Consider the following 23,386-nt stretch of genomic DNA (forward strand, 5'->3'; position numbering starts at 1 on the left):
TATTATTGAATTACTTGCCCAGTTATATTATTTTCTCATATTTTGGCACGAGATTAACTAAGATGTAATCGGACATGTCAGAGCAGACACTATTTTCTTACAATGAAAGAATCTTGAGAACCCAAAATGAGCTATTACAGACTGGAAGGAGATGAAATTTGAGAAATATTTGTAACTGGCCCAAAATGGGGTGGGTTGGCATGATCAGGAAATGAAGCAGCTTTGAGGAAAGTTTAAGAATTAAGGTACTTTGCTTAGCAATATCTTTCACTGAGACATGACTGAGATAATGAGTCCAATTAAGGAGATCAAATTAAGCCGCCTTTGAGATCAACAAAAGATCTCATAGTTGTTTCTTGGTGAGATCTTGAAAGGAGACAGCTGTGAGACATTATTGAGAAATCGTGCTAGTAGAACTATTTCTCAAGATCTTCTCATTTAATGCTCAGTCTGAGACTTCTCACGAGACAAATTTGAGAAAACCACTCTGGTCTCGATTACTGCTGATTTACTTCTTAGAGATGTCAATGAGACATGAACAAGATCTCATCTTCAATTTTGCTTTGGTATGGGCAGTTTCGTTGTATTCATTTGCAATGACTATAAAGGCACTCTGATTCTGATTCAACTAGGTTGAGTGTTATGGTTCTGGGTGACCCAAGTGCAGAGAAGGGAGGCAAGGTGGCAGTGGTAATAAATGTTATAGGGCTGCAGCTATCGAATATTTTAGTACTCGAGTAATCGACTGAAAATTCTATCGATTAATCGAGTAATCGGATAAAACAAATATATTTTTAGGTGAAGAGCAATTATAAATATACATGAGAAAACAAGACATTTCATCTAATCTTGAACCATTTTCAGTCAATGTCTTTATTTTCGATGTATATTGTTGAAAACAGCCAACAATTGCATCTCAGATGTTACTAGAATAAAAGAAACACTAATTTACTGCTTTCACTCAAAAGTTTTAGATCTTATTAAAAAAAAATATATATATATATATATATTTTTTTTTTTTTTTTTTTCTTACCTAATAATGCCCTTACACTTGATCATCACTTCACTTAGAAGTTAGGATTTTTCCCCTCGTGTTTCAATTGAATTTCTATTTGTGTCAAGCCATTTTTAAGTTCTAGTTAAGTTTTAAGTTAGTCTAAACTGTAAGTCCTGATAGGATTTTGAGTTTTTGCAGTGTTCAAAATAAATGTATGATACAGGCTGTATTGGAGCACATTCGGGACCAGTGCTACTTGGTGTTTTATCCAGCAATGACTACTGAGCTAAAACTGATAGTTAGCATTATTAAGTTTTTATTTTACACCCTCATCACTCCACAACGCTATTGTTATGTTCAATAAAACGCTCGGAAACTGACTGTGTGCTCACTGCTGTTTATTGTAAGTCGCCGTCTTCCTCACACAGCACTCTTCCCGCAAAAACACACTTTACGGCCGTGACGTCACGCCGTCGTAACATTACCCTGTGGCTGTGGTTACATGCCACATTCACCCCCCCCTTTTTTCAAAGTGCAAAAACATTCAAACATATTAACAGAACACGACATTAAGGCCGGAACGTGGCCAACCTATCTGGGTAAACAGGGTAGACTACCTGTTTACCCGCATAGCCAAGTGGTTTATTCTGCCACATAACAGGCTATGCGCTAACCTAAACGTGAGTGAAGGACATAGTCTCTGAGATACGGGGGCTTACGCCGAGCCCGAATAGGGCGGGGCCTCGGTCCGAGGGCGTCACCCGGCGCCTCGGGTTCGGGTGGAATTCCCGGCGCTACTGGAGGGAAATCCCAGTCCCCCGCAGTGTGGCGAGGATCAGCCGCGGCGGCCAGTTCTTGTGCTGATGGCGGGTTGACGCGCCTAAGGCGGCTGGCATGCCAACGGGAGCCGTCAGCCAGGCGGAACGTAGCTGGGCCCAACTGTGCTAATATCTGTTGGGGTGAGGACCAGAAAGACAGTAGCTTGTGGGACCGATGGGGCCGGCGGATACGGACCCAGTCCGACACCTTCAGTGTGTGTCCTCTCACCCGACGTGCCATGTCGTAGCGGTGCTTCATACGGCGTTGATTCTCTGCCACCTTGTCGCCGACAGAGGTTCCTGCTGCTGGAGGGCCTGGAGAATCTCTCTTGGGAGGACGCAGTCGATCCATGGGAAGTTGGAGTTCCCGTCCTAGCATCAGGAAGGCTGGGGAGCTACCTGTGGTGGCATGTGGCGTAGCTCTGTAGTGCAGTACTGTGTTCTGCAGTGCCGTGCTGAATGGGAGACCTTCGGCCAGATGCGCTCGCAGGCCGTTCTTGAGGGTCTGGTTAAACCTCTCTACCCCACCATTGGCCTGCGGGTGGTACAGGGCCGTCCTGATGTGTTTAATTCCTTTCTCCCCCGTGAAGGCAGCGAAGTCAGCTGAGATGAACTGGGGCCCGTTGTCGGTGGTAACGGCGTCAGGAACACCCCAGCGTGCAAACAGGGAGGAAAGAAAGTCAGTGATTTGCTGTGTGGTTACAGAACTCACCGGGAGGACCTCCGGCCACTTGGAGTGGAGGTCGTAGGCCACCAACAGGAACCGCTGGTGATGAGGAGTGCCATGGAACTCCCCACAGATGTCCACCTGGATGTGGGACCACGGCGTCGCAGGCCATTGGAGGGGCTGCAAAGGCGGCGTAGGGGGCGGGCCCGTCTTACCGCTGATAAGGCAGGCGGTGCAGTCCTTCACCATCGTTTCAATATCTCTATCTATGCCTGGCCACCAAACCAGGCTCCTGCAGCGCTGCTTCACCCTCACGATGCCCAGGTGACCGTCGTGTGCCATGTTCAGGATGCGTTGTCGTAGGGAGCTGGGGATCACCGTGCACAGCCCCCGGGCGACGCAGTCATCGTTCCAGCAGGAAAGGTCGTCTCTGACCCGGTGGAAGGGCGCCAGCTCCTCTGGCACCTTTGCAGGCCAGCCCTCTCGGATAAATGTGCGGAGCTGTACGAGCACAGGGTCCTGTGCGGAGGCCGCCTGGAGCTCCTGCAGGGAGACAGTTATTTGGAGGGGCTCGTGCAGCATGAGGATTAGCTCTGACTCCGAGCCGTCCGGGGCGATGTCAGGCGGTGAGCTGGGCGTGGCCCTGGAGAGCAGATCAGCCACAACATTATCTCTACCGGGCGTGAACACCGTCGTGAAGTTGTAGGCTTGTAGTCTCTCCGACCACCGGTACAGGCGCAGCGGTTTGTGTCCCGACCCTGTCGTGGCCAGGAGGGCTGTGAGTGCTTGATGGTCGGTCCGGAGTGTGAAGTGCCGCCCGTAAAGGTACATGTGCCACCGCTCGCACGCCCAGACGCAGGCTAGCGCTTCCCTCTCCCCTACAGAATACCTCTGCTCCGTGGGAGTCAGGGATCGTGAGGCAAACGCCACGGGACGTTCGGTCCCCCCGTGCAGCTGGGACAGGACTGCCCCTATCGCCGTGTTGGACGCGTCACAGGTCACCAGCGTAGGGCTCCGGAGGTCGAAGTGCGCGAGTACTGGAGGGGAGGTGAGCTGCGTCTTCAGCAGGCGGACTGCTGCGGAGCACGTGGGTGTCCAGGACCAGGGAGCATCCTGCTTGAGGAGGGCGCGTAGCGGTGCCGTGGTCTCAGAGTAGTGTGGAAGGAAACGCAGGTAGAACGCAGTCATGCCCAGGAATGAGGACAACTGTGCAGGGCAGGAGGGCTCAGGCAGACTCAGGATGGCTTCCACGTTTGAGTGGAGTGGGCTGAGGCCGTCGGCGGTCAGGCGAAACCCCACAAACTCGATGACAGGCGCGGAGAAGATGCATTTCTCCCCGTTCAACGTGAGGTTGTGGCGGGTGAGCACCTCAAGCACCCTGGAGAGGCGGTCGTCGTGTGAAGCTGCTGTCGCACCGTGCACCACTATGTCATCCAGGTACACGACAACGCCAGGTATGCCGGCAAAGATGGTGGTCATGATTTTTTGGAAGCAGCTGGGGGCGGAGCTAAGACCAAAAGGCATGCGGGTGTACCTGAAAACGCCCATGTGCGACACAAAAGCGGTGAGGTTGCGGCTTTCTGGATGCAGCGGAACCTGCAGGTAACCCTGGCGGAGGTCAAGCTTGGAGAAGACTGAGGAGCCGTGAAACTTGGCGGAGAGCTCTTCTGAAGTGGGCAGAGGATATTTATCAGGGATTACGGCTTTGTTCACCTGCCTGAGGTCGATGCAGGGGCGCAAGCCACCCGTCTTCTTCCGTGCCACCACCAGGTTGGAGATCCATGGTGAAGCGTCCACCCGTTCAATGACGCCAGCGTCCAGAAGTTTCTGCAGCTCGGCTGAAACATCATCACGTAGAGCGAGGGGCAGACGGCGGAGAGGCTGGATGACTGGGGTCACCTCTGGGTTCAGGAGTGGCTGGTGGTTGAAGGCAGTGAGGCAGCCCAGCCCAGTGAACAGCGATGGCCAGCGGTGCAACCAGGGTGTGGCGACGGTTAGAATGGTGGCACCCAGGTTGTCTGTAATGGAGAAGCCTAGAGCACAGAACAGGTCGAAACCGAGGAGGTTGGCGCCCTTGCGGGACACCTGGAAGGTGAAAGCCGGGAGGGTCCGAGCGCCATAGCGCACCGAAAAAGTTGCAGTGCCAACCATGTCGATCTTGGTGTGTCCATAACCAAATAGGTCCTCTGTACCTGGTTTAACAGCCATTCGAGGGAAGAGTCGCCGGACTGTGGACTCATTTAGGAGCGACTTGGAGGCTGCGGTGTCCAGCAGCAGCGACAGGCACACGCCGTCCAGCTCGACTGTGCACCACTTGAACGGCCTGGTGATGGCGCCCACCGAGTGGATTGTGGTGGAGCCAGATGCGTTGGGTGGACGGGGCCCGGGGTTCGCAGGTGCAGGAGCAGAGCGGCAGACTCTAGAAAAGTGGTTCATCTTACCACAACGTTGGCATCTTTGACCAAGTGCCGGGCACGTGGGCGCACGTGTGCGGTGTGACGAGGAGCCGCAGTTTCCACAATGTTGTCCTGTCGTGGCGCCCCGACGTCCCGCGACATTAACCTCCAGCTCGTCGAGAGGGGCGGCGGTGTCGGGGAGTGGGGCCGCGAGAGCAACCGTATGAGAAGGAGAAAGATGTGGGGCGAGGTGGGGAAGGGCTGGAGCCGGGCCCGAGGCGGCTAGCTGGGACGCTAGCAGGGCCGCTGACTCAAGTTGGAAGGCCATTTCCACGGCTCTAGACAGCGACGTGTCGTCTGGCGATAAAAACAGCTTCTCCCGCAGTTTAAGGTCCGTCGTGTGTTCGGCTAGCTGGTCTCTAATCATCTCGTCCTCCAAATCTCCGAACCTGCAGACGCTGGCCAGGCCCCGGAGGTCGGCGACGTAATGGTGGACCGACTCACCGGGCCGCTGGCGACGCTGCCGGAAAATAATCCGCCGCACCATGACGCTCTGTGGAGCAGCGAAGTGGCCGGAGAGCAGCGCAATACAGTCCGTAAATGTCGTGGCCGGTCCGAGGGTCCGAAAGATGCGTTGGCCCTCGCCGCCCAGGCTATGGATAAGCATTGCCCGCCTCCGCGCATCGCTAGCGCCGGCTAGCCCGATGGCTTCAATAAAAATCTCGAAGGACTCCAACCAGCGGGGCCACGGGATTGGCGGCTCGCCAGGCAGGGCGAGGAACGGAGGAAGAGGAGAGAGCGGAAGCTCCATCTTCGTCGCCAATGTTATGTTCAATAAAACGCTCGGAAACTGACTGTGTGCTCACTGCTGTTTATTGTAAGTCGCCGTCTTCCTCACACAGCACTCTTCCCGCAAAAACACACTTTACGGCCGTGACGTCACGCCGTCGTAACATTACCCTGTGGCTGTGGTTACATGCCACAGCTATGTTATGGTAAAGCCTGTTTGTAAGACACGTTAGCCACGTATCAACAGTGGCCATAATTAATAGAAACCTAGCCCTCCGCAGGGCTAACGTTACATGAGCTAGTGACAGTAACGTTAATCTTATTTATTAGCGCTTATTTATTAGCGCTTAACGTTCTTTATCAGCTCTTAGCGCTCTACTGCTTTAAGATGGCGGTTGTTTACTAACGCCGCTGACTCTGTCATTTCGCATCGAATTCAACATACATGTGATCTCTATGTGACGCATCAGACGCTACCCTCTACCACCGTAGCATCGTGCGGGCTAGTATTTAGCAATGTCGGCGTCGTTTGTAGCGGCTGTCGGCTGCAGTAAGTTTTTTTTTTTTTTTGCTTCTTCCTCTATGCACGTGACATCAGCGCGTTGTCCCGCATTAAAAGTAGTCCAAGCAAAACGGGATGCTTAGAGCTGTCAAAATAAACGATTACTCGAGGTGAATACAATTACTCGGATCAGTTTTTAAACTCGAGTTACTCGAGTTGCTCGAGTATTCGTTTCAGCTTTAAAATGTTTATTGCTGGAATTGAAGGCAGTCTGTGTCTAAAGGATCTGGTGAGCGAGCGGATGAGCTGTTCAGGCAGGCGAGCAATACGGGATCTATAAACAAAGGCAGAATGAACTTGTTAAGGATCGCGGAAGTGGTGGGGGATCCCAACGCAGACAACAGGGAACGTGAGTGGGGAGATGACAAGTTTATTGAACACACGATGATTACTCAGACGGAAGGAGGAGTTGTTGCAAGTTGAAGCCAACGTGAGATGTCGGCGGCTGTCGGCTTGAGCGGGTCAGAAGATAAGCTGAGGTATCCGACGAGGGGCGCGCTGATCAGGTCTGAGAAGAAAGACAAGTTGATCTGGCGACGTGGTGGTGCGTCCGCTGGGCTTTTAAAGCTGGCTGATTGTAACTGCTCACAGCTGCGGCCACTCCACCCGTCTGACCTGTAATTAGGAAGGAGGGGCAGAGGCCCTAACAGAACTGAATAGAACCAATACAGGATTCTGGATCAAAGCGAAAGCTAGAGTCACAAACTCATGGAGAGTTATAGAGTTGTAGATCTGGCGATGATGTGAGGCCAAAGACCGGTTTAAGTAAGCTATTGATGACAATCACCTGCACCTGGTCCCAGGCTCACCCACCTGTTCAATACTGCAACCAAGGCACACACATCCCCACACATGCAGAGAGTAGGAGCAGGGGCGCTGACACTTAGGGGCCGTTTAAATGGTGACGCTGCGACACCTAAGCGTAGCGATTGTGTTGCGGAATGGCCTCGCCTTGGTCACGGCGAAAACGGAAGGTGAAGACGCAAACTCTTGATTCTTCTTTTTGATTCTGTTTCGATTGTTGTGCTTGCTCTGCTACCTTATAAATAGAACGCTCTCGCTTCGATGATATCAGCACTCGCACATATCATTTTGGGCATTCGCACATATCATTTTGGGCATGCGCAGTTGCTGCTACTAAACATTCAAATATATTTAATGTTCACATTTTTGTGTCTTTTGAAGCAAAAGAAAAAAACGCGTGGACGCCATTGATTCGGGTGGGAGGATATGTTGTCTTCCGGTCTAAGGAGGCTGTTGTCAAGGAAGTGCGTCATTGGCCTTATAAAACTGCACTGCCCCCTACAGTAGAGCTTGGCATGATTGCTAAATGGATTTCAAGCGTAATTGTGACATCATTCGAATGAAGACAGAAACAAGATGCAACCATGTAAATGCAAATGCAAACATAAAGTGTGTCGTATTCTTGGAGCGTCACCATGTAAACGGCCCCACAGTTCCTTTACAGAAGTCAAGTAAGTTTCTTTACAGTTTGTCCATGAGAAACACTATATTGGCACAGGACTCCGGAGTGTTTTGCATGTTTGCTAGCAGAAACATTTATTGTTTTGGAAGTTAATTGGTGCTAAGGCAAATTTAAAATGCAATCAATCACATACCTGGCTTGGAGTAAGGTTGGTTCTGTCCTGTAAAACCTGCTGTAGTTGTACCCTAATTCCATATAAATATATTATTAAAATGTTCCCATTCTTAGTGTTTCGGCTCTATAAGCCTGGTACAACCTGCATGTTCAACTTGAAAGTTGGTTCTTTTGTAACACAGGAAAGTTGGCAAACGTCTGAATTAGGGATGTCCCGATTGCATATTTTTAAAACTCCTGATTGATTTAAAAAAAAATTTTTTATTTGAACAAAAGTTCCACACGTTTCCGTACTGTACTGGATACAGTACTTCCTCTTCGGCTTTTTCCGGGAGTGTTGCGGAGTATAAAACGTAGATATTTTTGTTTTTATCGGCAATGCCATTAAATTTCTGGATTATTGTATTACTTTTTAGCCCATGTAAATATTTTTTTTAATTAAAAATCTTATTATTTTCTGATCCTCTGAAAAATGACGCGATCGGCCCAATTTCCGATCTCGTGATCTTAGCGCGGGCATCCCTAGTCTGAATATTTACATACACACAGTTGGATGAGTTGATCTACAATATTCATAGTGTTGTCAAGGTTGCGTTATTTACATACATTAACTGGAGGGTCAACATTTTTACAGGCAGCAACGGCCGGAATGATTTTCCATGAAGTCATCTGTGGTGGGTCGAACATACAATTTTGCATATTGATTTGGACGGTAGTTCGGGGGGAATATTACAGCTCCAAAGATATAAATCTTTTTTGACAATGATTATGTTCTCAGTGTTTTGAGTTATGACTGAGCGTTACAACGGAAGGGCCGCGTTTCGTGTGCAGATCTTACAGCTCACGGCACATCTTCACGATTGTAACATTCTTTTTAGGTGTGCTGTTTGACGTTTGGGCGCACTGGCCTACAAATGATGATTTAGTGTCGAATTTACAGGATTATCACACAATTATCTTTGTGTCTAAATTATTTACTCCAGCAGTGTATTTACTTCATGGCCCAGATGCCTCTATGCTTGTACTAGAAAGCCATTTAGTTTCAGTGAAATATTAAAGCACTCTGAATGTCTGCATTGATGAATCAGCCAGTGTCACGCCTATGCCCTCTGTGATATGAAGATTATGTACATGATGTAGTTTCTCTGAGGCAAACATAGGCCCTCATGAATAAGAGCATTGTTATGTCAGGTGGTGGGGAGGGGGAGATTGCTGTGACACAATGGCTGTGGAAAGGACAATGAAAGGTGCAGCAGAAAATATTTATATATATATATATATTATATATATTTATTATCTGCAGGGTTGACTGAAAAAAAAAATCAAATTTTTTTATACCAAACACGTAAATAAATGTCAATCATCGACTAAGGACAAATGAACACTTTCCCTTCTTAGTATCAGATTATTGCTTGTCTCATACCACACATCGACAGATAAAGGTTTACCTACACGATGCTGACTACTCTTCTGGTAACGATCAGCTACAGCGTCATAAAAGTTAAAAAAAAAAAAAAAAAAGGTAAATAGCAGACTGATAATGAGCAACAAAGCAGAGATTTTGCTTTCAGAGCAGTTATATCACACAGTCGTAATGTATTGTGTGTTGTCTATTTCTTCCAGGTGTATTGCCAGATCGTCAGTTCAGTGGCACCCAGTTTGTTTGCAGCGTGGTCGCCTCCCATGTGAGCCACCAGCCGTCCACCAGTTTTAGTTTTGTCTGGATCGCACCACCTCCTGGCACTGGCTGCGTCAACTTCCTGTAAGTCACTTTTCTGTAAGACTGTCTGTTTTTTTTTTTTTCAACAGGGGAGAGTAATGTGTCAAATGAATGGCCAGGTTTGTGAAGACATCCATACACTCATCAGACAGGAAGACAGTGTTATTCATCACTTTCGTGTGGCCTTGTTTTGACCCACTGGCTGCGAGAATACTTTATGAGCTCAAATGGAGCAAAGACTGGATGCTAAGTATGCTATTCAGTCACCTGGAGGGCAATGAGCTAAAAACGAAACAGTGTGTACTCTTTCTGACAACCATTTACTAAAACCTAGAGTGACCATATTTTGATTTCCAAAAAAGAGGACACTCGGCCTGGCCTCAAGATACTTGAATTTTACTCGGAGTTCACTCAAAGGTGCCTATAGAACTTTAATATATTTAAAGTGTGCTTCCTCCGTCTGGATAGAATATATATATATATATATGTATATAACCAAAGAACAATTCAAATTCTCAGAGGTTATTCAACAGGCTTTATTCTTCCTAAAAAATAATCAAACAATAAAAACACACACACACCAAAAAATTCAACAATGATAAAAAATAATAACCAGACCCATGGAAATGTAGTCTATTCAATCAAGTCAATACACACACACAGTAGTTTATATGCCAACTGAGCATTTTTAGAAAGTACTATCTCGACAATTGTCTTTGACAAATTGTTATTCCCACTAGATTGTTATTCTCATTCAATGTTCTAGATTGCACGCAAACAATAACTGAAATAAACGGACAAACTATTCAACCAGCATGTACCAAACGCAGCAGTTCAAAACAACATTTCCCATAATGCCTAGTGCGGCTTAGTTCACTGATAGCTACCCTATTAGCGAGCACAGGTGCCCAGGCAAAATCAAACATTGCTATAAAAGTTTACAATCATCAGCAAACGAGATTTTACAGATCACGCCAGTACAAAGCTCTAACAGAAGTCCACAGTTGCCAAAAAGTAAGTTTAGCAAGCGTACCTGTAGCCAGTGAGCTCCTGTCATGACGAAAGTTTGTTTGTGAATGAGAATTGACAGTTAATGCCATGATAAAGCCACTCTGTGACTGTGCACGCATGCACAAATTTTCATCCAAAGTAAAATAAAGGTATTTTCGACTTAATTACTCTTTTGGATACATGAGCACTTGATTATTGATCGTAAAAAAAACACGCTAATTGGTTCGTGAAAAACGGACATTTAAATGAATTTATAAAACCCGGCAGGACACCACGGACAGGAAACGTGGACATGTCCGGGCAAAAGAGGATGTTTGGTCACCCTACTAAAACCTCTCATGAATTACCTTTAGCAGGCTTGTTGCTAATTAAAGCCACATGCCTTTTATTAGTTAGTTTTGCAGTCAAAAGCATGTGCCGGAGAAACGTGGACTGAAAAAATAAGACCAGCTAAGTACTCAGTGCGAAGTAGCAAATATGTGCTTTAAAAGAAGGGAGAAATTCAAGTACAGATCAAAATGTAAACACTTGATGGACATCATCTGTGTGTTAATGTCAGAATAGCTAAAAATAGAATAGTTTGTTTCCTTTTTCTGAAGTACCGTATTGGGCCGAATATTAGACAGTGTTTTTTGCATTGGAATAAGACTGAAAAAGTGGGGGTCGTCTTATATTCGCGGTCCAGACGTTATACCCATTCACGACGCTAGATGGCGCCAGATATCATTGAAGCGATGTTCTGTCATGACAGATCTCAGCTACTCTCAAGTTTAACCAGTTTGCATTATTTATTGCAATGTTTTTCCTCATTCAGATTTGTTTTAGGACTATAGTTACAGTTAGACTTCACTTTGAAGGTTAATGCAGTTATTGCAATTTTGTTATTTTATCACAAGAGATTGGTTTATTTACATTTAAAAAACCAGAAGCCATTCATTTACGAATGTGATTGCACTTTAGTTTACATATTTAAATGTTCAGATATTAAGATTTGAATAAGGCAAAATAACATGCTTTTTCTGTCAAATATATTGTTATAATCATTTGTTTTGGATGTACTGTAATTATTTTCTGTATAAAAATTAATTTGGTGTTCAAAAAGTCTTTTCAAACTTGAGTCTTGAAAAAGAGGGGGTCGTCTTATAATCAGGGCCGTCTTATATTCGGGCCAATACGGTAGTTGTCCTCTCGAAAAAAAAAAAAAAAAAAACAAGCTAATTGCACATCAATGTGTGACAAAAACCTCAAGAGAATGAAGCATTTTAGCAGCAATCACAAAAAACTAATGAATGCCAACTAACTGACAGAGACTTTTATGGTCCGACTGACAAAAAAACGGATTCAGCAGGGGAATTTGGTGAAGTGTAGCTGCTATTTAGACAGTGCTCACAAAGCCAAACAGATTTACTGGATTTCTGTGTCTGCCAGCAAACACATTTACTGTTGAGTGTGTGTCAGCTTATGAGCATGGTGCATTTCCAAGTACTTTTGTGTTTGTCTGTATTGTTTGCTGTGTGTCAGTATATAGAACAACACAATGGTGTCCGCTGTACTACGTGACAACACAAGCCCCTGTTGTTGACCTTATCAATGTCAGCCAGTCACAATCCAACCAACGCACACACAAATTCCTGCGGTGCCCATCTTCACCATTAAATTGTCCTCCACAATGACGCGTCCCTGGTGTTCACTGATGCGACTCTTGGGGAAATTCAGCATGCGACCTTGGCGGCCGTGTTGTCATTTCTAGTACTGAACTAGCAATTGTGTTGCCTTTATATTTGATCCACCAATATGGCAGCCTCTCAGAAAATATGACAACTTTAACTTAACATCAATTTAATTTGTCAGTAGCAACAGAAAATGCACACGATCCCCCATATTCCCAAACAAGTGCACAGCGAGGTTCGCGCTGGCATAAAACTCAAGATGCGCTGCTTCCTATGTTTGAGGCATACATGAAAATGGAACCCAAACTCTGAAAAAATGCCAACTGGGGTTAGAATAAGCTAAAAGAAAAAAAAAAGAAAAAAAAGGTCCTCTGGGTGTAATACAAATTACACTTGATCATACCCTGCCCTTGCCTGTAGCGCTCGGGCTCTGATTGAGTGTCCATGCAGCGTCCGTGAGTGTTTGAATTAGAGCCACAGACATCCAGTGTCCTTCAAAAGGCCAGAGCCGAGCATTAAAATGTGGCAGCAGAGCAGTTTTATGGCTGATATCCTGAGAAGGTTGGTGGCAGCACATCACCGTGCGGTGCATGATGGAGTGCACAGACGTGAACATCCAGAAGAACTCATTTTCTTTGTGGCTGTAAATTACAGAGGTAAGGTAAGGCGAGGCCTTGGAGGAGAGGGGGAAGATGAACAGGGAAGTCCACATATATCCAGATAAATACACAACTCAAACAAGTTGAACTCAAACTACAGTACTTCAACAAGTCAAATGTAACTTCCAAATTAAGCACTGTTCCACAACAGTTGGCAGCTCTGATTTGACAAAGTCATCAGTCATCTATCCAAAAATCACACTTACTTTTTTGCAAATCCTTGATCATAAGCAGACCGGTTGAGGAAGCAGGCATCTTCGAAGTCTTTGTAGCAGAGAACACGACTCGATGATGGCGTGAAATTCATTCGCTTGGTGCGAACAAAAGATGTCAATTTACGTGCCCTGCTATCCTTCAACCAGTCATACAACTTTTCTTTAGATTGAGAACAATACATCGCCACACACCGCCGTGGCATCTTACCGAGAAGCAATGCAACAATACTGTGTGTATGGCGGACTTCCCTCGCAGTTCTCGGTGTGACGTCATTTCCAAGGATTTCCGAAGATTGTCGAAGAAAAGCATTTTTGTTGTCAAGGGCGTTGCTATAGGTTAAACAAAGAATCTGGAAGGGTTGCGTTTAAAAAAATAACGAAAATATGCTTATAATTGTTTAGCCATTGATATTATTCAAAAACATGGTTGGCCAACCTTACTTCACATTTGGTCTTTAAAGGGTATGTCATGCCCTGGGAAAATGTTAATATTCCATCATTTATCCATAAACGCATACCTTTTGTATTCATATCATGCCACTTCGTGTAATTACACACAAGAAAATGAGAGAAATTTGGCTCGATTGTCAAGCTAAAACAACCGGCGCCCGAGATCTGGCAGATTGTGTGTGTGAGACGTCACGACAAGTGAAGAGAGTGCCACCGGCCACTAGGGGGGCAGCGCCTGTCTGCATCAATATAATTCCTTCTAGTGAGGGGGAAATTAGGGGTGTTTTGAGCTGTTTATGCTGATGCATTGTGTTCATCCTGCACATATTCCAGGTTCCCTCATAAAGAAACACCCCTCGTTGTTAATAAAAGAGAAGTCAGAATTGACAGTGAGGGGTGTTTCTTCAACAAGAAAAAGGCTCAGTGATTTAATACTGAATGGTGGCGATGATGGCAGACAATTTCGTTTCTAGTTTCAGCGACGAATCCGACGTAGAAGGACATACGAATGTTCATCTAATGGTGACGAGGAGAGTTACGAAGCTTTAATCGGTGTTTTAGGTTACCAATTTGAGCCCAAACGAACGCCAATGCAGCGTAATGAAACGGTCATTGAGGGGAGCAATGACACTGATGAAACATCGGCAGCAGATCGTGTGGGAAACACCAATGATTTGTTTTGCATTTCTTTTTGTGAAGCTGATACACCGTGACTGCAAAATAAAGGAATGCATAGAATAATTATCATTTATTGCGCTATCATAGCTTTTCGCTTTGCCAACAGACATAAATATGAATGGGATCAGAGGATTTGTTCTATATATTTTACGAACGATAATTTATACATGTGTCCAGTCCTGTATCCAATGCGTGACATTTTTTTATTATAAAAGAGTACTCACTCTGGCCATTTCGAGCTTGGCTGCTCCCCTCCTTTGCTTAGCCTTAGCATCCTTTGCCAGTCATCGTCCTCTTTCTTGATATGTCGGGACATTTAGGTGGCTGCGCGTGTATGGTCGGCACCGCATCTCCTTTGAGCAGCAATCTTATAGCAAAACCCGATTTCACTTGTCCATAGTTCGAGAAGCTTTCAGGTGGAAAATAACAGAAAACCGTGCCGAAGGCTGGGTCTAGAAAATTAGCCCTCTTTGCACGGACGAACTTTACCCATTGTCTGCGTAGTCCAGCTTTTTTTTTCGCGTTCAGGAACTCATGGATACTATATTCCAATAAATAGCTATTTGTACTCCACTTAGCACAGCAGTTTTGAACAATTCTAGTGATGGTTTGGTCAAACAAACCCGAATGCTACTCTCTCGTCAATAAAAAACAATGGCACCTGGCTCCGCCTCGACTGTCAATCACTTGTCGTGACGTCCCCGCCCCATTCGGCTGTTTCCGGAACACTTTCGGAAATGTTCGTCATTTTCGATCTATTTTCGATAATTGGTCATTAATGTGATAGATTTTTTTGTTAACTTTATCAATATTTGTTATCTTGGCACATAGCGGTTCTATTGATGTCTCACACGCCCTTTGCCGCTACATACCCTTTAAACTAATTTTACGAATTGTATAAAAACAAAAACATCAAGAGGACTTTCAATATCAAATTATTTTAAGTCTTAATAACATTTATGTTTTGGGAACTACAAGTCTTTCTATCCACTGATGCTTTTGTGACACATTCATTGAAATCAAAGCGTGAAGCCATTAAAACATAGCATTGACCCATATTTTATTCTTTGTGCTCTGGTGTGACCATCGACTTCTTTTGATTGTATCAAATGTTCGGTGCACACCACAAAGGTGAAAATGGTTCAGGGTTTCTCCTGGCACACTCTGCTGTCTCCCCCTTTCTTTCCAGTTTTATTATGCTTCAGTTGCAGCCTGCAGGCAGTTAGTACCGGGTCTCTATTTGTTCCTATAGGTCAATGACACACAATGCATGAAATAAGAATGAAATGATCAATTCATGCCTGTATTCCTTTGGCCTTTCAGTTTTCGCAATCTATTCTATTTGTCGACCCACCCCCACTATCCTGACAGGAGTGATGATAGACAGCTTCCAATTTCAGTAAGGGGTCAGAGTTCAGGCGTCAAACTGGCAGATGACCTATCGCACACCTAATTTCTCCGTTTATCGCCTTTGTCATTGATTTCGCATGTGTTCAAATCAATAACGCAGACAATATTAAAATAAAATCAGTGGTTAATGAGCTCCCTTCTTTATTAAATGTCCTGGCCTGGCGTCATGTGACAAATCCACTGAAATGAACAAGTCCAAGCAACCTAGGATCATATTTTTATGTGTGATTAAAAGCTGCTTTTACAATGAAAATTTCCAATTTAGACTTTGTAAACTTGGAGTCATTCTCTAATCCTTTCCTGGCCACTCTCTGTAATATTGTGGGCTTGACCTCCTGTCAGGATTAACTCAAACAGAAATTCAGGTGTATGTGGTACATAATACCGATGTCTCCATGGTGTTTTGTACATCATTTTTTGGGGAAATTTAGTATTAATTATAACTTCGGGGAATTTTCTAAAGGATCTATCCATGACCCCAGAAATTGCACCTGATATACAATACAATATACACCTGAGACACACTCACATAGATCCAACCGTATTTGCATTGCCGTTTTGTTCTGTGATCAATGCTGGAGCAAATCGTCGTCGTCTCATCCACGCTCCACCAAGTGTATGTCTCACCAGGGCGTCACATGCCCACCTGCTGGGAACTATGAATGCCAGATGAAATGGAGTGTGGAAATGGGGAATAAGCACACTTCATTTTAGATGCAACAAAGTGAAATATTCCACATGGAAGACAGCTCATCTCCTCCTGAATTTTGTGAAAAATGTGGATGGATGTGTTTGAATTCCTGCAAAACAAAAAGACTGAAGAATCTTATTTCTTTCCCCTACTTGTCGTAATTTGACCTTCAACCAAGTGTGTAATATTTTACTCCCACCTTTACCCCACCCTGACCATTAGTACTTTGACGGGAAGGTTGGCTTGCTTTTTGCAGCCTCTTTTTGGAGCAGCGGTAGCTCTCTATGACCCGTGTTAACAAGTAAGTAATGCGTCAAATAGCTCCCAGAGCTCTTCTCTGTTGAGCTCCATTACATTTACATGAGCTCCAGGAGCCCCTCTCAATTAATTTAGTGCCATAAGAAAGAAGGGGGTCGAATTTGGCTCCACTTTGCCCGTTAACTCCTCTCAAGGATGTCCGACCATCTTAATGGTGATGAAATTTGTGTCATGACACTTCTCACAATTCTGGTGTTATTTTCCCAAATTTTAGCTCATATGAGTTTGTCCTCAGAAAAAGTAAAACATTATTTGAGGGTAGATTTTACACATTTCGAGTTTAGATTTTTTTTTTTTTTTTTTTACCGAGAATTGGTTTTGTTGTTTAGTTCATTTTTCTTTTTATTGTTCATTGTTTATAACTCATTTGCAGCCATTGATAATGATGATGGACGTTCAATCCATTTAAACTGGAATGTGGTATTGTGAATGGTCATATTCCAATGCCGTTGCATGCTTAAAAAATAACAATAAAATGTAAATAGTCCCTGACAAAAGTCTTGTCGCTTATCCATTTTGTAGAAACAATTGCTAATAACCTGACTTTTAATCATTCAATTGGTTTCAGAAATAGCTCATATGAAAGCTAAGACCCTCCCAAATGATGTTGAATGTATATTTGTTTCCCTGAAAGAAGATTTATCATTTAATGAAGACATAAAGATCAAATTTTGTCAAGACAAAAGTTTTGTCGCCTACAGAAAGTAGTGTGAAAATTGAACAAAAAATGTACTTCAAATACAAAAATATGTTACATAACATAAGCGAATTAAGTAGTGGTGCTGTGAGATCCAAATTTCATATTTTGTATGACTTCCATGGACTTCGGCAAGGATTCATACAATTTATTGATGAAGTCATCAGGAACATCAAAGAAAGCAGTCTTGCATGCCTCCCAGAGTTCATCAACATTCTTGGATTTCGTCTTCCATGCTTCCTCTTTCATTCTACCCCAGACATGCGCAATGATGTTCATGTCTGGTGACTGGGCTGGCCAGTCCTGGAGGATCTTGATCTTCTTGGCCTTGAGGAACTTTGAGGTAGAGATTAAAGTATGCGATGGAGGACCATCCTGACACAGAATTTGTCCCTTTTTATAGTTAGGAATGTAAGAGGCAGTTAAGATTTGTTGATATTTCAGACTATTTATCTCTCAGGGTGCAGACAATTAAAAACTGTGTCGCATTTGCCAAGGCCCACAGCCTGTCAAAAGGATGATTGCTGGAAAAGTGCCAAAAGGTGGATTTTTCAGATGAATCTTCCATTGAATTACATCACAGTCGCCACAAATACTGCAAGAGACCTACTGGAGCCCGTATGGATCCGAGATTCACTCAGGAAACAGTGAAGTTTGGTGGTTACATCATTGCCAAAATCATGGTCTTGGGTTACATCCAGTATGGGGGTGTGCGAGAGATCTGCAGGGTGGAAGGCAACATAAATAGTCTGAAATATCAACAAAGCTAATCTGCCTATTACATTCCTAACCATAAAAAGGGACAGATTCTGCAGCAGGATGATGCTCCATCGCATACTTCAATCCCTACCTCAAAGTTCCTCAAGGTAAAAAAGATCAAGATCCTCCAGGACTGGCTAGCCCCGTCACCAGACATGAACATCATTGAGCATGTCTGGGGTAGGATGAAAGAGGAAGCATGGAAGATGAAATCCAAGAATTTTGATGAACTCTGGGAGGCATGTAAGACTGCTTTCTTTGATGTTCCTGATGACTTCATCAATAAATTGTATGAATCCTTGCTGAAGCCCATGGAAGTCATACAAAATATGAAATTTTGATCTCACAGCACCACTACTTAATTCGCTTATGTTATGTAACATATTTTTGTATTTGAAGTACAATTTTTGTTTAAATTTTCACACTGCTTTCTGTAGGCAACAAAACTTTTGTCTTGCCAAAATTTGATCTTTATGTCTTCATTAAATGATAAATCTTTTTTTCAGAGAAACAAATATATTCTTGTACATTCAACATCATTTGAGAGGGTCTTAGCTTTCATATGAGCTTTTTCTGAAACCAATTGAATAATTTAAAGTCAGGTTGTTAGCAACTGTTTCTGCAAAATGGATAAGCGACAAGACTTTTGTCAGGGACTGTAGATGGACAAAAACTGAAGGAGTATTTGCATTGCTCAGTGTTTGAGGGAAAAGGGTTCATTTTCATTTGGATGCGCCAAATGTATATTCTTTTAAATGGGTTTTCTTCTTCTTTCTTTTACTGCAAGTACATGTGAGGCTTGAGTGTAATTTGGCTGTAGTAGGCACAGCTCCTGGCTGGTGTGTGTTCATGTGTGTTGGGTGTGTGTTGAGCGGGTGGTTGACAAAGTGGCTCCTGGGGGACGCTTATGGCCGACAGCAACATGTAATCTAACATGGAAGACATGCTTCGTAATTACCCACTCCAGGCCCTTTTGGGAGCTCTTTGAGTGACAGGCTGTCCGTCTGCATACATGTTAAAGCTCATATATGCCTCGAAGTGTGTGCGTGCGTGCGTGCGTGTCTGTTAATGCCCAGCTTTTATGTGCACTCGAAATATTTCAGAGACGAAGCCATCTCAACATGCTCCGTTTCCTCTAACCAAATCCCAACACCTTCTTTCTCTCGCCTTTTTATACACATTCCGCATTTCGTCACAATTCCATCTTCATTTTTTTTCCTCGCAGAGAATGAAAAAGGAGAGAATGACAGTTATTTTCACAAGATGAATAATTCCCCGTTTATAGATGAAGAGGAAACGTTTAGGCCACTAATTGCTTTTTTTCCTCCCCAGCAAAAGTCCCAATTTACATTTAAATGTTCAACAAATGTTTTGTGCGTGCACGTGTGCTGTACATGTGTGTAATGAGGACCCTTCACACCTACCACACACACCCCGACCTACTGGAGTGTGACAGCAGGGCAGGCGCGAGTGTCACGCTGCAACAATCACACACACACACTTGTCGACTAATGTGATCCCTATAACTATCGCTGTATTGAAGCACGTATTCTTAATTCATCACTACACTCTAATTAATATTAATCGGACAAATATGGTTGGATGAGCTAAGATTCTTCTGATTACTTGATGAGTGAAATGCAGTTCAGTTGACAATACATCTTCTTTGACAACAATGCGTTTAATAGCCACAGAAATGGTAAATAGGGAAATGAATGATTATTTTCTGTTCACCTTCAAGCGGAATATTTCTACAATATTTCCAACTAATTCATTTTTGTATAAATGATCCTACAGCTAACTTATGTGCTTTCATGTTTTGTGAACCTGGATTGAGTAAATATTTAAGAGGCTTGTTCCTACATTGCAACCTACTGTTAGAAATGCATCATCTTTTATTCATAGATACCAAACTCAAATTAGTTCTCAACCAATTCTGAAATATGACTATAATTAAGCATGTTTTTCTCCCCTAAGCTCTGCACCGGCACAAGAGCTATTACTAAATAATGAGGGTTGTTTTCATTATTCATGAGCAGGGACGAACGTTGCTTACAAAAGGGTTGCATGCTCGGGCAGGTGCACATGTTGCAATATTCCATACAGAATAACAAGAGGACTGTGAAATATGAGCAGTTACTAAATTTAGCCAAAATTGGAAAATACTAGAGATGCACCAACAATTCGGTGGCTCAATATTTGCGGCTGAATGTGACTAAAACTGTTTTTTTTTTTTCTTTTTTTCTCCTGAACGCTTTTTTTTTCACCGAAATAAATGACCAAAACCGGAATTTGCATTATGGCAAGGAAACAGCTCTGTAGTATGGTCTTCTCTTGCTACTAGAGGTGAATGAGTGTGTGTTGGCTTGGCGCAGCTATTAGCACTTACAGTGGAAGAGCACCCGTGACATTCACGTCTTGCTTCTTGCTACCTTTGAGCAGCTACAAGGTTGTCTGTCCAGCTTTGGAAACTTTTTTCTTTCCTCTAATTTCTCTGTGCAGGCAAACGTTCTCTTTTTTTTTAATGGTGACTTGATTGCATTACACGGTGCGATCAAGAGGAATTCTGAGAAAAATGTTCAAAATGTTCCCTTCAGTTACCTTCCTCAAACACAAATTCAATCAAAGGGACAACAACATACAGTATATCACGAATAGTGAAAACAGAGTACAAGGGGAATGTCTGTGAACCATTAACAGGTTATTATTATTATAATTTTGAACTTACTTTTAATCTTTAGTGAGTGAAACATTTAACTTTGTGTTTACCGTAATTCCATGTTGTGCATAGTTGAAATGTCTGTACCAAATCTATAATATCAATAAAAATAGTTTTTTAATTTGAAGTGTTATAATTCGTATTTCGTTTATTTTATCTTCTAAATGAATAAATATAATGTAGATTAACGCATTTAGAAACGGCTATACAACGTAATTTAATGTATAACATTAAAAAATACTAATCTGATAATAATTGGCCTATTTACACACACACACACACATATACATATATATATAAAATATATAAATATCTTAAAAAATATATATTAAAAATATTTTGAATAACAATTGGGTTTGGTTGGTAGCCTGTTTTCACACAATCAGTTTTGGTTTTCGGCTAGGAATTTCCATTTCTTTACATTTCTTTTCCTAGAAAATACTTTCTAAGTGTCTTATTGTCGTGTTAAAAAAAATTGTTGGTAAAACTTACAAACGTATAGTATATGTCAGTAACATCCAACTGTCTTGTAAACTGAAGCAAAGACTATATGTAAGGAAAACGATTTTTATAGCTTCATATAAATAAGAGGTCACGGAACCGCGGACCTCGTCCGGTTCTGGACCCCCAAGCCGTCTGGACCAGACCTCAAGCTGTCGCGACTAATACACGTTGCAACAACAAAAATCATTTTTGTCTGCGGGTTTGCAGAGCGGAGGTGGGAAACAAACAAAAACCTTAGCGGTGACGCGCGTGAGCCAGCCAATGGGAGTGAAGCATTTGAAAGTTATTTTTAGAACAGCATGTCTCACACTAGTGATGGGCGATACCAGTGATTTTGGATTCGATCTGATACCAAGTAATACCAAGGCCAAATATTGCGATGCCGATCCGATATCGATACCGGATGTTCATATTGTGTGTATATATATATATATATATATATATATATGTGTGTGTGTGTGTGTGTAAACATACATGTATATATATATACAGTGGGGAGGGCAAGTATTTGATAAACTGCCAATGGGTTTTCCCATTGGCAGTGTAACAAATACTTGTTCTCCCCGCTGTACAACCCTGCAGAGTTCTCAGCCATTCTGATGATATCTAATGTACAACAAAAGCAAGCACTCAAAAACTAATGAAGTCTCTTTGTGTCAAATATGCATTGCGATGGAAAAACTGCTGCTTTTAATAACTAGCAAAGCGGCTTCCCTACAAACTCACAAACCAATCCATCAACAACAAAATCTGATTAGTCAGTCTCACTGTTTAAACATGACCCTTAAATTCATATGCACAGAACATTTCCCTGCTACACGTTGTATTTGATCAAATTATAATCCACCTGTTAAATATTTTGAATCTAATTAAAGAAGGAATTAATAGTAGCATGTTACCGCCCACTAACGCCATATTTATCATTTCATATTGCACATCAGCCACTAATGCTTATATCGTCTCTGATTATCTATTAGCACCTACGTTACCTGGATAAGTCCTGCCTTTTGCAATCGCCCCTTCTAAAGTACGTTGCTTTGCTTCGGCGGCGTGCTCTTGTCTTTTCTCGTGTCCTCCTCGGCTTGAGCGGCATGTTTTTCATTTAATTCGACGTGTGCTTCAGGATGCACGTTTCTTAAGTGTTTCGTGAGGCTTTTGGTATAACCAGAATATCTGACAGTTTCGGCACAAACTGTGCACTTAGCCTTATTGCTATTTATTAAAATGAAATATGTCCAAACCAGACTTCTTTTACGATCCGTCGTCGATGCCGCAGCCATGCTACCACTAGCTTCCAAATGTTCGTTTGCTGTGACTGTTGGTGCCTCATGAGAGGGGCGGAGGAAAAGCATGCTGATCGACATATGATAGGGACGTAAATGGGGGCGGGAGCAGACACCGGTGCTCTGCCTATGTGCGTGCACTGCTTACGTGCGTGTAGAACGCGAAAGGCAAAAGTCGTACAAAAAGTGCACAAAAATATACTCAAAAAAGAGACAAAGAAAATATATTATTTCCAAATATCGATACTTTCGCTTGGGGATCGATACCTAAAACTTAACGCGCTGGATCGAAATATCGATATTTTGGTATCGATTCGCCCATCCTTATCTCACACTCGCTTTCCAGACTCCGTGGAGTGACAGCCAAAAACTGAGCCGAATGAAGTTGGAGGATGAGGCGAAAAGGTACGGCAAATTACATGCTCAAAACTATGCAAGATTGATGCAGAAAACATTGTTTAAGGAGGAGTGGACCAACACATTTTTGTTCATTTTACCTGGCGGCAGCACAAGCCCGCTATGCCTGATCTGTTCAGAGACGGTAGCGCTTGTAAAAAGCAGCATTTTGAAAAGGCACTATGAGACGAAGCATGCAGCTTTTTTGCGCAGTTTCCCTATGAACTCTGCAATCCGTTCTTAAAAAATAGCGGAAATAAGGGCTCAATATGATCGCACCTCAAGGCTCATGGTTCATTCATTCACTGCACAGCAACGCGCAAATGAGTAACACAATTCCACAATAAAAAAAAAAAAAAGAAGAAGTCAAGTGGTGG

At 43.3% G+C, this 23,386-nt stretch overlaps 1 protein-coding gene across 4 annotated transcripts in view; it reads left to right on the forward strand.

The window, feature by feature from the left end:
* Window positions 1-23,386, forward strand: part of reln (reelin) — a 241,463-nt gene that overhangs the window by 87,030 nt on the left and 131,047 nt on the right. For all 4 annotated transcript variants that reach the window (XM_057835942.1, XM_057835943.1, XM_057835944.1 and 1 more), the window contains exon 3: window positions 9,453-9,591. In XM_057835942.1, coding sequence (XP_057691925.1) covers window positions 9,453-9,591 — 139 coding nt within the window. The remainder of the gene's footprint in view (window positions 1-9,452; window positions 9,592-23,386) is intronic.

Source organism: Corythoichthys intestinalis, chromosome 5, assembly GCF_030265065.1.
Source record: "Corythoichthys intestinalis isolate RoL2023-P3 chromosome 5, ASM3026506v1, whole genome shotgun sequence".
In the NCBI taxonomy this organism is placed as follows: domain Eukaryota; kingdom Metazoa; phylum Chordata; class Actinopteri; order Syngnathiformes; family Syngnathidae; genus Corythoichthys; species Corythoichthys intestinalis.